We start from the raw sequence: 18,104 nt of genomic DNA, 5'->3' as shown, positions 1-18,104 counted from the left end.
GGGCACCAAGCACGACTCATAATGCCTTCACATCACTTCAAAATGTGCGGAAACGTGTCTAATCACCCAGCACTGACACACACTCGCACACTCATAGATTTTCCTTGCTGACCTTGAGGGGTTTATGACTGCGAGGGTCAGTCTCCTCCTTCCCCAGAGCCGTTGGCTTCTGGTTGGCTGCCGTGAGCTGGTGCCTCTGGAACACCAACGCTTCCTTAAACTCCTCCTGTGTCTTTGTCTCCAGGAGCTTCTGCCTGAAGGAGATGTCAGAGAAGAGGGTGGCGAATGTGCGACCCAGCTCCATCGCCGTCTTGGTACTTTTCTACAAAAAAAAAAAAAAAATGCAAAGTGATACAAAATGTAAATCACGAATACCTCCTACATTTCTTTGCTGATCATCCGTTTGTTCTATACAGTTGTTTGTATACCGATCAATCACTACATGTGTAACTGCCTGTTTTAAAAAAATATATAGGTAAATAGAAAGGCAAAGGTGGGCGAGGGGTGGGTGCATACTGTCTTTAACTAGATTATTTTAAAACTGTGTTTGCGACATACCAAATATTAGAATTAATACCAGCTGCAGAGGTGTTATTGATATGTTTTTCTGTGATGCACTGCAGATATACAAAACTTCAAAATCTCTTTTACAAAGGAGAGACTTTTTCATACTAAAGAAATACTTTTTAATTGCAAAACATATTTAAGTATTTAAGGTCAATAGTTTGCCCATGCCAACTGGAAAAATGTGCTTGTAGAAATTGATGAGCACCCTGCTGCCAACATAAAACTCAGAGGGCAGCATGTCAGACAGGCAAAAAGCTAGAGGAGTTTCTTTGAGGGTAACATTACATGAAACAGTTAATGAAAACAGAACTTTTTTTTAAACAAGGGTCATGTCTTTATACCATATTCAGTCTGGTTAAAGAGAGGAAGGAAAAACAGGGGGAAACAGTTTCTAGACAGCTCTGTAAATGGTGGTTGATGGAAACGGTCCATTCTTACACATGCTAGATCACATACATTTGCCAACCAAAGGAATTTCTATCATCATTACCATCATGCCCCTTCAAAGATTTTTCTCTGAGAAGCATTCACCATCAAGGATAATTGAGGCATAATAATGCTTTATGTTTACTTGGGGCTTAGATTAATGTCTCTGAAAATACCATTAGTGGTTCTGATTGCTGCCAATAAGACTGGCGAGGAGGGTGCTGTAGGCACCACTGAAAGAAATAAACATAAATGAGGGTTCATGGGAAAAGAGATAGAAACAAGCAAATATACAGAAAACATAATGCAACAAGCTGAAGCATAACCGATAACCAGGTTTCCTCTTCCTCGACTGACCACCTACCCAGTGGTGAAAATTACATACTTGGGAGGATACCAAAGTAAAAGTGAGGAAAGCATGAAATCTCTCTTCTTCCCAGCAGGATGGGGGTTGGGAAGTCGAGGGTTTTCACCTGGTTTGGGGCAACAATCAGAGTCAACTGAAGGAGGGAGTGAAGTGTGTGTATGCGAGTCGAAAGCTGAGGATGAAGCAGTGGAGGACAGAAGGGATGAGTGGGTTGATGGGAAGGAGAAAGAGTTCATGGTTTTGATGGGAGGGAGGGACATTACAGGATATGTGTCTCTCCAGAAGCTCTTCAGAGCTGAAGAAAAACAGCAAACACAAACACAACAGTGACCCGAAAAGTTCAGCAACAGAGAGGCCCTTGAACCGATTTCAGTTCAGGAGTCAATTTGGCCATTTAGCAGTTCTGACATCATATCTGTCAGTGTTTCAGGTATTTTCAGATACATATCTAAATATATGTATATAACGCAGAAATAGACAGATTATATCTTCACAAATAACAACCATATAGACCCTAAACATCATGCGGCCTAACCAATATTTAATTTGTGGTGCTACAATTATGTAACATTATATAATAATATAATAGATTTGTGGTTTCTTCTGCTTTGCATTTTGAATTAAAATAGCAGAAAATCCTTTAAAGCCAATCTGTGCATTTTTTGTACAAAAAACAAACAAACAAACAATAAAGATAAGAATTATACTGATTTTATAATTTTATTCAAAAATGAATTTGCTTTGAATTATTTTTTTAACCTAAATGAACAGGTTGACGGGCAGCTCACAATAAGTGATTTTGCAAGAGCAGAACAATAAAACAGATTTTTAATTACCAGGAAAAATATTTTGTTAAATCACACTGGGCTACAAGTGAACATGAAATGAAATAATCAAAATGAATAAATGAAATAGGAACTAATTAACAAGTGACTAACCAGCGAAGACATAAATCTCATGTATCATTCCCTATGCCTGTGGGTTAGTTACCATTTTGAGAGGGGCCAGTATCAGGATGACATAGCGGACCTCGCAGCAGTTCTCCCCCCAGTTTTGTGGCCTCTCCAGGCGGGAGATGCACACATGACGTTTCTGGAGATGCTTCACGTTGCAGCTGGAGCACAGAGGGAAAAGAAGGAGGTTTTATAAATGTCAACACCTCACTTCACCGCCAGCGCCCTTCATTTCCATAGATTAACCTCTTTCTCGACAGCAACACTTAGACAATATTCAAATATGCCAGGTGAGCTTGCATTCACATTATAGGAATGCATGTGAACATACATACATAATATTTAAATATCACGTCATGCATATTTAAACATGGTCAGTGTAAAAAGGCTTTTTAAAGATTCATATAATTTCCATGCTCAGAAAACCACTCAGTGATGCTTCCTGGCTTATCATCCTCAAATATGGCACTCCCATGTGGTAATGTTTGATCATAATATGACGGGTATCACTCAAAACTTTGCATTTCTGTTTATTTTACTTGCCCCCTTTCCTCTAAGAAGGAAAGTATACAAACCACACCAGTGAAAACGCCACCTAGTTCCCAAGATCCCTACCTTACTAAATTTTCACCTCTCAATCCTAGTCTCAGTCGCCTGAGGTTACTTCTTCCTTCCATCCTTACGAATGTCTTTTTCACAGATCTAAATCCAAATGTCACTTGAGTCACTAGTCCCAGTAAAACACTAGCCAATTGAACAGTCTTTGTTACTGAAACTCCTGCCATCTGTTCCCCCCAAAATGAACACACTTTCAAAGTCTCTTAGATCTTTTCCTCTTGGCATCTTGATACAAAATCAGAATATGCTTTAGCATTTTTAGACCTGCAACAGAGAATGATTGGATATTAACTGCCTAATTATAACAAGCGGCACACACGTGGAAGCATCTGCATTTCTGTGTTTCGCCGTTTGTTCATTTATACTTTTTTCCCCCTGATTTGTTACTCGTTTGTATTATTGACATTTATGCACAGCTGACCCTGGATACATTTTTTAAAAAAGAGATTATATATTATTTCAGTTGTACTTGATTTGGTGATGATGTCATCCTTTCCTTTGCATTACGTTTACCACCAGGAAGCCTGTTAACATGACACGAGAAGAAAAAAATATCCACCTGCAGTGACTGAATGCTCCAGAGCGCACTTTGCGATTGTTCTCTGCTTCTTCAGCGTGGAGATGACCACCAATTTGAAAGGTAGGGAAGTAAGTGCAAGTAATTTACTAACTTGCACATTCAGTCAGATAATCGACTATAGGACAGAGCAGAGAAGGCTGTGTTGCAACACAGGTAGGGTGACTTCATTCTCTATGAAGGACACCATACCGCGGCAGCTGTATTCAGCACTTATTGTAATATGCTAAAATCAAAATCTTGTTTTCAATGTGAGTAGTAATGTATGTAACATAAAATACACCTATAATCTATAGTGATGATGAGCGTGAATGTTAAAAATAATCAATTTATAACTACATAAAAGCATAAATGAGTAATAAGAGAAAGCATCTTATAACACATTATTATAAATACAACTCTTTCTCTCGGCTCCCTCACACACATGTACATACACACATATATTTTGCTTACAGGATGCAAAGCCAGGACTGCTGGTACTGGACCCCTGTGGCGGTTGCTGTAACTCCCTGGATCGTCTCTGAAAGCAGGTGAACTGCAGACCAAAAAGTCAGAAGTCAAACAAATGATCTGAGATCAAGTGTCACATACTCGAAGCCCCCCTGAAAAGTGTTTAACTCCTGTGTGTGCGCGTCTTAGAAATCCATGTCAACCCTTAAGAGTAGCTGACTGTAACAGTGTTAAACTCTATAAAAACGCGTCACCACATTAATAGGAGTACCTACTGTTTAAGTTTACAAAATTCATGCATTTGAAAACACAAATTAGCTTAGATTTCATTTTTTTATATGGCCCAAAAGGCATCATTTAAAAGCCTAAAAACATTCAACTGAAATCTTGTGCCTTTTCTGCTGCGCCAAACCTCTCGATGTGTCGTCTACATCAGAAGTGTCTAACAAGCTCGCCTTCTGGTTTAGACAGTATCGCCAGGCTGCGCTGTGTGCACCAAGACAAGCTAATAAGGGTGTCCATCCAACCTTGGAAAACACCACGCTCATGTTCAGATTAAAAAAAAACATTTCATTATGCTGCCATGTTTACAGAGCACAAATCATTAAACATGGGCAACTGGGGGCACTGCTGAAGCCAGCTCATTGCTTCCTAATAAGAGGAATCTCCCTTCCGCTGTCTCCCGCTGAGAGTGATGAATAATAGTGTTTTGGGGGACATTCTTCAGCAGCCCCGAATATCCCAAACCCCTCTAGAAGATTCAGTATGTTTTGCTTCGCAACATCCTCTTCAACTCATTAGTACTGAGAAAATTACAGGGTGGAAATGTTTTGTATCGTAAGCAGCGGGGACGATCATTTCCATATCATTCTGATTTTCCCTGCCAGTGGTTTTTCTCTCTCTTATTCCATCTGTCTTTGTCTTTCTCTCCATCACTCTTCTTTTCTCTCCCTCTGCCTTGCCGTCTCATCAATAAAGTATCCTCCATTCATGCCAGAAAATGATGGGCGTCACCATGACAACAGTATCACAGTGCTCAAGGAGTGAGAGAGCCAGGAGGGGAGAAATGGGGTGGGGGGGGGGCAGAAAGATACACAAAAAGAGAGAGAGAGAGAACGCATGTAGATAAAGAATAAGGGGGGAAAGAAGTCTTTAGAGACAGAGAATGACAAGGATGAAAATGAAACCAGCACGTGGTGAAGAAGAGCGAGAAAGAGGTGTAGGAAAAGGAAAAACAAGGGGCAAAGAGAGAAAAAAGAAAGAAAAGAGAACAAGAGAGACGATGCATGCAGCAAGAAGGCATTAAACTCTGAAAGAAGAAAATGAAAGCGAGAAAAATAAAGCCAAGGGAATAAAAATAAGTCATACAAAAAGTAAGACTTAAACGAAATGACAAGAAGAGCTTGAGACAGAGGGAGGAAAAAGGGAAGGAGAAGTAGAGGAGATGGACTGGGATTCAATTCAATTAATAGCAGTAAGCCTGACAGCCATGTAATAATCAAAAACCATCCAATTTCTCATTGACGTCAGGGATGAGAAGAGGAGAGAGAGACAGAAAGAGAACAAAAGAAAGATTAAAAGATAAAGAAAGGGGGATGAGGATAAAAGCAAGAAGAGAGAGGTAACAGAAGAGCAAAAGACAAGAAAAAACAGAAAGAGAGGTAAATGTGTGTAGTGAGGTTATCTGTTGTCCTCTATATCGACAGACTACGTTGTCAATGTCATGCTAAAAGAAGAGAAGCTAATGGCTAAATCTGCTAGCTGCAAGCCTCAATATCACATCATCCACTTCAGTGTGTTTTGTTTTGTTAGCTGCATATGCCTTTTCCAACAGAGGCTGCTGCAGTGTAGAAGGAATGGTCATCTTTAGAGTTAAATGCAACAACAGCTAAAAGTATAAAAGCTCTATACAATTATGAGCAATGCAAGTGGTCAATGAGGTGCGTTAAAGAAGGCATTTTTATGATAAACACATTAAAATAGAAGATTGTGTAACATCTATGACTTAGTCTAGGTCATTACTGGATCAGATGATCTGCAAAAGTTTATATATTAGAATAACTACCAGCTGTGTAATGAGTGACAGCCAGTCAGAAGGTGTACACTGCACTCCCTTTGCAGAAGACTGTGACACAGAATTAAATATGACCAGAAAGGCAAGCGACGGCAGGTCACTCAGTGCAAACCAAAATGAATGGGGAGCAAAATGCGATGTCATAGTTCGTTCAGTTTGTTGATTATCTCGTAGAAGCAGAAAAAAAAAAAAAAAAAAAAAAAGATTAAGTGTAGTGCAAGGGAATAAATTGTGTCTTATGTCTCCAGCTCAGGTGATGACAGGAAGAAGAGAACAAGTATTTGTGAGTGATTGCTGACATGATCAGGACAGAGACTAATTAAGAGATGTACATTTGATACTTGTCAGTTATGTGAAGATTTCTGCACGGTTTCATCAGCTTTTGCTATGCAAACACTTCTATTTCCACACAGAAAAGAAGAAAAAAAAACCTGATTCTTACACGCAGCATATCAAATGTGACAAACTTCAATGGAAAATGAGGAAAAAATATGAGGAAGGCAAGACCGGATGGCTGGATTGGTCCCTTTGATCTTTCTGTATTCTTGGTGAATTCTTTAACTGTGTTATTCACAGTTTGGTTGGAGGGAGAAAAACAGATTGCAATTTCTGCAAATCACATGAGGATAAAGCCGTCTGTCATAAATAAGGGAGCGAGGAATCAATAAATATGCTAAACCAGTGAAAAAGATGTGATATTCATATTTTTTTCGGTTTATGTGACAGAAAATCTGCAGAGATGTGCAGGTACAAAAACGCATCGATTCATTAGTTTCCCAGTTGATGTCTGAAAACGGTACAAGATCTTTTGGCAAGGTGACTCCTTGCATTACGCTCAGAGGTGACCTCCAGAAAGCCTCCTCTGTCTACGATGCCTAAAAGATTAACTGTGGTCTTAGCCACTGGTAGACTCGCATCATACATACACAAAACCCCTCAGTCACACACACTAACACATAAAGAGAAAACGATTGGTTTCCTTCAAAGAGTGTGAATGTTGCAAAGGGCACTATGAAGGAGGTGATGAAAACATATAGGTATCCATCACAGCCAATCACAAGGCACAAATGCTATGGTCACATGGTGAGGAAGGGGCCACTAGGACTGGGTCAATAGTGAAACTTCATATTTAGAGAGATTTAAATTGCAGTGATTTCTTTGGATAGAAACAAATTAAATGTGCAGTAAAATAATTAGTTATATAATTAGCTTATTAATTTAAAAAAAATACCTGAATATAAAACCTCTGAAAAATAGGTCATTTTTTCCTAGCAAGGACATAATGTCTATTCTAAACTAAAAAATTTTAATTATTTTGATTTTATGCTTTAACCTCGTAAGACCCAAACTCTTTCATGGCATGCATTTTTAATTTCTCTTTGATATTTAGGCATATTTTTACCTGATTTTTGTACGAAGAAAAATGAGAGCCACATATGAGGATATTAGTTTAAAATTTTGATAAAACAGAGGCAGTATATTGTCCTCGTAAGTGGATATCAGGCCCTTGTAGAGCAAAATTTAGTATTTTGGTCTAGACAACCCAAAATGTGATGTCCACATATGTGGACACCAGGTCCTAGGAGGTTAAATCTCATTTAGATGTATGAATTATTCGATCACTTTACAGAACTATCAGTTTTCTTTTTACGCAGAACTGATAACTGCTGGTTGGACCCAGCGTTGACTTGAGGGGCCAATGAAGAGGCATCGATATCTTGCTGGTGTCTCTAATCATTTGATGACTCAGTGGATCGACCCAGTCCTGAGCACGGAGAGGAACACAAACGGAATACTGATGGTGATTGGTACAGGAGCAAACGACTGATTGCAGCCTCACGGCGGCTGATGCTGACATTTTCATCCAATTAGCACAGCTTACCGTCATCAAAGAAAACGAAACTTTGAGACTTGTCTGCATGGGGAGAAGGAGGAAGAAAAACCAAGAGGAGAGACAAAGAGTCAGTTCAGTCACCTTTTCTGGGCAACAGGCTAGCAGTTTTCATCAAGAAAATGACACGCATACACACACTTTCCTACCGAGCAGGCACACACATAAATATCTCTACTGAACAGAAGCTTCATTTCCTGCCCTCCTTTACCTCATACATATTAAATATCATTTTCCAGAGAAAATCTCGTCTTTGTTAGGCACAGAGAGATCCCATCTTGATTACTGTCTACAGGCTATTAACAAAAATTGGATTTTATCTCCGATAACGGTCGTGTGTTCAGCTGGTCCAAGAAGCCCAAAGACGTCACTGATGAGATCAAGATGAGAAAACTGGCATGTATGGCCACCATATATCATGATAAGTAAAGTGGTTAAATTAATGGTTTCAAATTAGTATTCTGATCTTTCCTGAAAAATGTGCCACAATGAAAACTCATGTGTCTTGCTGTGATATAATAAGGGTAAAACAAAGTCCAAAGGAAAAGATAGCAGCATTCATGGCAGTACTCTCAGGTTAAAAACACGAATCTGTGCAAAATATGTTCTTTGCAAACACACAAAAAAAAGACAAGCAGTAATAATCCCCTCCTGGTTGAACAGATGGTCAAGTATTTCTGAATTTCTGAAGAGTTTAAGTGTGACAAAACTCACAGCGTACACAGATGGAGATATACATTTAAATAAGGCACTTACAAAAAAACAAAAACAAAAGAGAGAAACCTACCCTAAGTTTTCATACTTAAAATAATAAATATGTTGCAGTCTAAATTCAACTGGCAGAAAATAAAAAATACAGCAACACAGGAGGATTATGCAAATCGAGACCAAGTAAAGAGCCAGCAAGATCGATCAAAGGTGACAGCAATTTAGGGAGAAATTATGCTACAGTCATCACAGACAGGGCACACAATCAGCAGCACACAGAGCACTGTGGCTATGAACATCACAGAGGAAGAGGGGAAAATATATTTATACATTATCATACAAAACACTGTCAGTTATTCTGTGGTAGCGGATCATCATTTTGGTCAGCATCCTAAAATCATTTAGTTCTTCAAGTACTCCTAGTTTGTCAAAAAATTATACATTACTTTTAAATTTTGGTGTACATATTAAAAGCGGAAGTAATATTATCATGCGTTGCATCATCGTCAGCGTTGTTCATTATTCCTCTGCACAATCCCGCTCTCCATCGCTGAATCCCAAGACAAAAGCAAAGCAAAAAAACAAAAAACAGCTCAAGTTGGCCTCCAAAAAGAAAAATACTCCTCTGTACAAGTAGGAGCAGGACTAATTATCTCTGTGGGCTTTCATCTTTGTCATTTCTGTAATTCTCTGTTCTTTCGGTGCCTGTTATAATCTTGCCCTGTTCTCTTTATCTCACAGCTGTACAGTATTACACTCCAAATGAGCTGGTCCGCTCGCCAGCCGTAATACCCCACTGTGGCAGAGGGAACCTTGATATGGCAGAAATTAATACCTGAAGAGATATGTCCCGTTGATAACATACTTACGTGCAATATGAATGTATTCCCCCAGGAAAAGCCTTTGTTCCTTCCCAAGAGATATTTTTTCCCCTCAGCGCTGACACGAGTGTTTCACTGGTGAATTCAGGGATTCTACCAGCAATGTGAAAATTCAAACTTTGTTTGAAATGCACCGCTGAACCACTGCCATTGTTATTAATTTATTAGGACGACCAAATCAAAGAGGTGAAATCCACAGACTACTTGGTAAACATTGTGTAATGCATACTTGAAAGACTAAACTAATTATGAACATTTCTGTATGTTCACATCCTTCTTTGAGCATATTATAGTAGCCTCTGTAAAGTTTTCGTGTAAATGTTTTCTGAATAGCTTCACTATGCTTATTATTAATGACCCCCACAGTTCAGTCTATTATTACCCTATTCTGTCTGCTGCAACTGATGCGTCCCTGCTGCGTGATGAGTTTCAGCCTATTTTTAAAATAGTATTTTGTGTCGCATAATAAAACAAAGAAATTATTGATTATTCGTTGTTTAATTCATAAATAAGTTAAAAAAGAATGTAATACTGACTGCTGCTACTCTGTTTTCACAATCAAGCATCACTTGAACAAAATGTCATCCCTTCATTTATGTATTTTTTTTCATTGATTTTAGAAGCACACAGCCCAGACTTACAGAGGAATCATTTTTGTCAAGATGACAGCCATAAAAAAAGGGAAACAAAAAGGGAAAAAACCTTCCTTAGCCTCTTTGTGGGATATTCTTGAAGAGCAAAAGTGAAAACGCAGCTGCAGTGACCACAGCTTGAGAGTCTTGGAAAGCCATTTGAAAAACTAAGTGAGTGATCGATGACAGAAGTCAATTATCACCTTGCGGATCTGTCAGAGGCGGCTCTGCAGGGTGAGCGTCACACACCGCCCACCTCTGACTATCCATCAACAACTGCAGACACCAGCCCAGCCAGACAGGAAAACACTGGACACCGAGTACATGACAGGAAGCCCTTACACTATGATTACCTCCACATGCTCTTACAGTGGTGAAATCCCACTTATATTTACTCCTATATCGGCACGGCATTAAATCGAATGTACTGAAAGAAACCATTTTCCACGATTCTTCACGACTTTAACTAGATAGAAAGCAAAGTTTCATTTGCCAAACAATTACTTTTGTGAATGTTCTGTACAGCTTGCGGCAGAAAGCAATGCTTCAACAATAGCTACATATTATTATGTAAGAGGGCGGATTTCTCTTGCTCTAATGGGCTGAAGAGATTCGCCTTAACCAAGAGGCTTTGCTACTCAGCCAAGAGGACCTGTGCTGAGGGGACTAAACTAATGTGACAGGGATCTGTAAGCTGACAAATGGGCACCAAACCTAGAAACATGGGTACATTTACAATTGCATTCATGCATTACAATATAATATTTTAGGTACAACCGTTACTGAACATAGTTTCAGGTCAAAATAGAAAAAAAAATGTTTAAATGTATGTGAGACTTAATAAAGCTGTTACTTTTTTGCTTTTGCTTCCCCAATTAATTCTGCACTTCGAAACTGTAGCCTTCCCTTTAATATTTAATTGCTTTAATATTCAGGAGGGAAAAAAAGCGAACGCCTGCTTTAAATTGCACAAAAAAGTAAAAACGATAAAGCTAAACTACCTAAAAATAAAAAGGAACATTGGTGTCTGTGTGTGCAGTATATGGTGGTGTGTTGAAGTGTAAAACATCCACTTTTCGCCACGCTGAGTGCTATTTTTGTCCACCTAAAAAAAGCTGTGGGTCAAATTGGCATCCTTGGTACAAAGATCAAAAACGTTCCTTTGGGTATTCAAAGCTCCTTGAACCATTCTCAAGTCTATCTGACAATTCTGCTGCAGAGCCTGAGGTACGGATTATTTATTTATTTAATTTTAGGTAGGCGATGACATGTGCAGACGTCAGATGTTTTTAGGTCAAGTGTCAGATGCTATGGGTCCTGGTCTGATTGTGGTTAGGCACAGATAATGCATTGTACTTCTCCATCTTGTGGTTAGCATATCTCTGTATCAACTGTATCTCAAAACAAATTAGACAACATATGACTGTGTTTACATGCATGTCGACAGAATCCTTGCTCACCGTTGACCTCCTGTGCTCCTGCATCTGTGAAAAGCATGCTCATCACCTCCTCGAAGTTGCACCCGGGCTCTAAAGCATGGCTGTCCTGGCCCACGTGGTGCAACATTCTCTTCAGAACATCGTCCAGGGACGCGGCTGTCTCATCCAGCAAGATGCTGGCCCTCGCCAGGAAGCCATCCAGGTCACGGTGTGCCCGAACCTCCTCCTCAAAATTCATCAGCTTCACATACTGTGGAAAAACAATAATTATTTCAAGTCTGAAATAGTTTTAAACGAGATCCCGTGTTGAGAATGCAAATAAGTTCAATTATAAAAGAGAAGAAAACAGTGTCAAAATGCATCTAGCCTAGTTTCTGCAGAATTGTACCCAAAGGAAAAAAACTAGATTTAGTTTTAATGTTTATATGGCAGGGTTTATTCTCTAAGGCAATTTTCAGTTTCAACTTTATTTATATAGCATCTAACCACAAATTATGTGAGTACACTTTACCAAGAAAGCTTGAAAATTGTCAAGGTAAACTGAATATCAGGGTAAACCCTGGCTATAAAACTGAGCTAAGCGTTTATATTTTTTTTTTATTTATATATATATATATATATATATATATATATATATATATATATATATATATATATATATATATATATATATATCTCTCTATCTATATATCTCTATCTCTATCTCTATATCTCTATCTCTATCTATATCTATATATCTCTATCTCTATCTATAGATATCTATCTAGATATCTATCTCTCTAGATATCTATCTCTCTAGATATCTATATCTATCTATATATCTATATCTATCTATATATCTATATCTATCTATCTATATCTCTATATATCTATATCTATCTATCTATATCTATCTATCTATCTCTATATATCTATCTCTATATCTATATATCTATATCTATATCTATATATCTATATCTATATCTATATATCTATATCTATCTATATCTATATATCTATATCTATCTATATCTATATCTATATATATATATATATATTTTTTTTTTTTTTTTATTTAATATCTTAAGATATAAAGAAATTAAATTTCTAGATATAATATCTAATGTTTATCAAATTACATTTTTGACAATCAAGAATACAATAAATAAGCCTTTAAGGTGATTTTAGTTGTTAAAAAACAAAACTGTATAACTATAAAACTGTTACAAACTGTTACTTTAAAGACAAACTGCTGAACCCCAATTTATTTTAGAATTAGATCACATTTCTTACCTATTTCAGAATGAGGGCAGATGTAAGATCTTACTGACTTTTTGGATTGCAGTCAAATATAAAAGAACCCTAATAGGTTTGAGTTTATTGCCTTAAATCCTTCTGAGCTCTTCAAAATAGCAGAACACTGCCAACAATCAAAATTTTATCAAAACTGTACTAGTGCTGTCCACGATTCAGCTCAAGGGAGACGACTGGACAAAGAAACCAACACAGCTCCATTAAGAGCCCAGACACCCACCAGTCATTGATTGTGTGATTGACAGAAATTCTGAAGATGAGTGGATTTCCTGCTGTTTCTTTTAAGCACCAAGCAGAAAGTCTCCGTGCTCTTTACAGAAAAAAAGATGTATAGGTATTTCTGCAAAGAGCTCTCTATATAAATTTGATTTTGCTTTGTTTGTGCAATCACAGAAAGCATCGGTCCTGGGGCTCTTATGCAACTCGAATGAAATGATTAAAAAAAAGTAAGAAACAAATAGAGTTCATTTTGCACTTTTTAAAAGAAATTATAAAGCGAGTCATACAGGGCAGAATGTGTGGTCCAGTAGTTCATGTGTTAATTCAAAGGTTATATTTTAAATTGCTCATGAAGGAAGTGAAAAATATCCACCTGCAAGCACAAGCATAAATGAAAATCTATTTATGGACCATTGCAAATAAAAAAGATCCATAACAAAATTCTTGGCTAGGACTTAAGGACGGGAACATGTGAAATTAATAAAAAGCAGAGGGAGAGAGCAAACAAACGGAACTGTGATACAGAATGAGGAGATTAGAGAAAAGAACCAGGCAAGCTGTTGGTAGGAATGAGGCACAACAAACCGAAATCTCTGACAGGCTCATAACAGGGAAGACTAACTCTTGACAGGTTTGGTCACCAGTTCAAACTAATGCCCTCTCGGGGTTGCTTTAAACCCTTTTACCTAATTGGCACAGAGACATTTGTTTACTGCATCACTAATGATTTACAAACCTGTAGTAATAGTAATCTTATTCCCCTAAATTTTGTAAAAATACAATTTTTCTTATACATGTAACATATGTGCCTCAACTGTGGGACTCCTGCACAAAACAATGCCGACGATAAGAGGCTACATTTGTGGTCCAAACTTTACATGCACTTATCATGGGCACGAATGACACAGTAATTTGGGGGGGATTAATAATTTCTTTCAACTGTTCTACTTCCAGGGTGGAATGCTTGTACAGCGTACATCTTTAAAAGCTTTAAAATGCAAATTTCATCCAATTTGCATGTGGTCAAAACATGCAGACTCAAATATATACATACACTCACTTAAATCTTTTAATAAGAAGTGCTGAAGGTTTTACTCCAGGTCTCACCTTCACAAGGCCAAGAACTATTAAATTCTTGTTAGGGACCATGATTCACTACAACTGGTAGTTTCTCTTTGCAAACATAAAAAGGATTTGTTTGACAGCAGCCTGGAAATAGAACAGTTCAAAGAAATCATTAAAAGTCACAAATTACCATGACACTGATGCCCATGATGAGTACACATACTCTATGTGCCACAACTGCATCCTGCTACTACTACATTCACTGTGTGGTTCTCATCAGCCCATAATTTTAACAGAAATCCATCAACTTATCAAAACTGATTGGTGAAGGGAACTGGTGAAGATTATCATTCTCCGCTTTGAAATTTGTGTCTAAGCATTCATGTGAATAATATTAAGATGTACCACCATTGTTCAGATTGTTCAGAACAAACCCACCAACCCATGGCAGCAGCACTGTACAGCAGCTATGGTCCTCCCCAGCATGACAGCATGACAAAGCACAACGTCCCACCACAAAACTACTCAAGGGTGGCTTGAGGACGTCAAAAACGTGCTCCGAGTATTGACCTGGTCGATGTAACAACAGATCCCTGCTATGAAAATATGGACTAACAAGACTGCTGCCAACTTTTAACTGGGGACAAACAAAATTAATCAGGTAATTCTTTTAATCAAAACATAAAATTAAGGTTTTTGGGTTTGAGTCCTTTACAAAGAGGGCTCATGATGCCACATGAATGAAAACGTCTGGCTTTAATCCAGTGCAAAAATAAAGTTTGCTGGAATTCGAAAAGAATGACGCACAAATAGATGAATGGTAAAAACAAAGGTCCTCAGGCTAGCCATCACATCTACAGGATCATCAAGCACAATAAAACCATTACAGATGTTTCATTTAGACCCTCTATAGCTGGAGAGCAATTCTTAATATCCCGAGCTGCCTCGGCAAATAATAATTGCAATTTCCTTCCTGCAAGATCCATATGTGCATTATTCAGTTATTTTATGTTTGAAATGATTGCAATAATTCATAATTGCATAATTTACTTTAGCCCATCACAACATGTAGCTATTGTACAGGTATAACACTGCGACTCTCTAAGCAAAACCCCAAAACTAACCCGTAACAAAATGAGTGAGCCAGCAGTAAAGATGCATGAAAAGATTAACACTAGCAGTTTTACAGAAAATATTCAATATAGCAGAGCTATTCATTTATCAAGCACATCTTACACAGATTGGATTGTTTTTACAAATCTTGGTGTACTTCGAGTGTGCTCAGTGGAACTGTGGGCTGTTAAAACACATAGGAAAATAAGCGCAGCACGTTTTGGTTCCATATAGAATGAGACTCAATATTAAACCAATCAGGAAAAGCTGTTTATTCTTTAATTTACTGCCCAAACTTACTTTAATATAAAATCATCTCTGTACCTTTATGCACAGCCAGCAGTGGGTAAGCAGGTATTTCAAATGCCTTCTTCAGTTGTTCCTCATTCAGTTTGACAACTGAGATTTTGGTCCTGTGTATATTCATAGAGGTCTACATACACTAGGCTTAAAATTTTAGATCATATTTGTTTTTCTTTCTTGATAAAAGCACTGGGTGCATTATATGTTGCTGACCCGTACTGCTAAATTACTGAGCCCTTAACTGGAAAAAGAACTGGAAGTTCTGTTGCTTCAGAACAAGAACTTTCTCAGTTTGAATCTTCTGGTCATTTTGGGGCCTTTCTGTGCAGGGCTTGCATGCTCTCCTCGTCTCTGCAAGTATTTTCTCTGGATGCTTCAGCTTCCTCTCTCAGTCCAAAGACATGTAGATTAAATCAACTGGTGAATTTAACATAGGTGTGGATGTAAGCATGACAGATTGACTCTCTACGTTAGACGTGTGATCGGCTGGTGACTTGCTCCGGGTTTAATCTGCCTCTGACGCTATACTCTGCAGCCCTGACAGATGGTTAAAAAGGTCAAATAGATATAATAAATAAACAGTAATATCAGAATTCTAGTTGATAAACATCCATCCTTACCCTTCTTGATGTATTGAGTAACACACAACCAGAATCGTCAGTTTCTGAGAAAGAAATAAAAAGCGATATAATTAGACACTCAAAGTGTACATCAATAAAGACTTGACATGTGTTTATATTAAACAGATTTATCCACAATAAGGGTGAACACATATATATCTGCTCAAAGGGCTTGAACCCATAAGTGCACTCTGCAATTGATCATCACAAATGAAAAATGAAAACGCAAACTGCTTTAAAAGATTAGAGCCAACATTATGTAGTTCTAGCAAATTATTTTACTTTATATACTTAACCTCCTAAGACCTGAACTCTTACATGGCATGCATTTTTAATTTCTCTTTGATATTTGGGCTGATTGGGGTCCGATGAATGTAAAAACAAAGAATTACCAGATTTTTTTTTTACCTTATTTTTGTTTTTAAGAAAAATAAGAGCCACATATGAGGATATTTGTTTAAAATTTTGATAGAACAGTAGCAGTATAATGTCTTTGTAAGAGGATATCAGGCCCATGTAGAGCAAAGTTGAGTATTTTAGTCTAAATAACCCAAAATGTGATGTCCACATATGTGGACGCCAGGTCCTAGGAGGTTAAAAAAAAAAAAAAACTAAGAAATTACAGAACTGACAGCAAAGGTGAAACAGAAGATGAGACATTGAGTGATGAAGAATTACAGAACATGAAAGCAGACTTTGTTTTGAACCATTTCGTGTTCAGTGTCTTAAACTCCTGGGCCACTAAATATCAACATTTCCTTCGTTTGAATAGACTATGTTAAAGTTTTAACACCAATATGGTCATTATAATGTTCTGTATTTTCAGGACAGGCATTAATTCTGAAATCACAAGTAACAGCCACTCGAAGAAAAACAGCCTGAGACCCCTTTTTTCTAAAAGTGATGAAAATGTCAAGAGGCATGTCTTTAAATGCTCTCATTGAATAAGGATTGAAAATTCTCTTCTGATAAGGCTTTAATATGCGCATGTGGAGCTAAGGCAAGAGCTCAGATAAAGTACAAAGGTTTGGATTTTCCCAGTGTTGGGAAGAGGGGAAAAACCTTTTATGTTAGAAAACAATATAGGGACAAACGGAGGGAATGTGGTTTTCAACACACTCCCGTCCCTTAACTAGCAGACTGTCAGTACCCTGCTGACTCTCATAAAACAGTCCGCCACCACAGATACATAACACGGTTATCGCCGTTTACTGTGGGGACAACATTATTAGGTTACCATGGGCTTTCCTCCTCTGCTCCACGTGATACATACTGTCGACTCGGTCTGGAAATCAATCAGTGCTTTAACTCCTCCCTCCAGCAACAAAGAAGCAAGAACACCCCCCCGACACACACGCGCGCACATACACTTTGACAAGCCAATAAGCCTTAGGAAAGTGCCAGGATATTATAAATAATCCTGCGACGAGTGAACGCGTTTGAGTGTGAGTCTGCAGAAAAGGGTGAGGGGCTTTGATCGAAACACCAAACACCTTGCCACAAAAACCCTGCAGGCAGTGTAGGAAAAAAAAGAGCCCCAACCCCTGCCTTTCTGTCTCTGATGAGACTATAGCAGGGGGCACGTGTCATGTGCAGTGGATTTGGTTCATCAAAGCCGCACAATCAAAAAGCACACGGCCAGGCTGATCTGTTCCCTTAGGGGAGAGGAAGCTCCGGCTCTAATTGCTGTCAGGCTGTAGCTGTAAGGAGATATTCAAATATTCATATTAAGATTACCTCGTCCCCGATGATCACCTCCTTCTAATGGACTCTGTATGTCTCAATATAGCTTAAAGTAATTCAGAAGAATTTCATTTTCTTTGGATTAGGTAAAAGAAGTGTTAAAATGTGTCCTTTATTTGAGCAATGTGCCACTATGACTGAGGATACCAGATTAACAACCTTGTA

The 18,104-nt window shown here is 38.1% G+C and overlaps 1 protein-coding gene across 2 annotated transcripts in view; it reads right to left on the bottom strand.

The window, feature by feature from the left end:
* The window catches only part of slc4a11 (solute carrier family 4 member 11), a 72,974-nt gene that overhangs the window by 23,598 nt on the left and 31,272 nt on the right, over positions 1–18,104 (bottom strand). For both annotated transcript variants that reach the window (XM_085391930.1, XM_085391931.1), the window contains exons 4-8: positions 16,197–16,240; positions 11,605–11,833; positions 3,962–4,043; positions 2,351–2,474; positions 113–322 (exon numbers count right to left, since the gene is read on the bottom strand). In XM_085391930.1, the coding sequence (XP_085248056.1) occupies positions 113–322; positions 2,351–2,474; positions 3,962–4,043; positions 11,605–11,833; positions 16,197–16,240 (689 nt within the window). The remainder of the gene's footprint in view (positions 1–112; positions 323–2,350; positions 2,475–3,961; positions 4,044–11,604; positions 11,834–16,196; positions 16,241–18,104) is intronic.

This window comes from Rhamphochromis longiceps, linkage group LG19 (genome assembly GCF_057381845.1).
Source record: "Rhamphochromis longiceps isolate RC_006_pf linkage group LG19, R_longiceps_female_GT1.1, whole genome shotgun sequence".
NCBI lineage: Eukaryota > Metazoa > Chordata > Actinopteri > Cichliformes > Cichlidae > Rhamphochromis > Rhamphochromis longiceps.
Note: the sequence above shows the minus strand (reverse complement) of the source record. Positions and strands in the feature narration are given on the sequence as shown.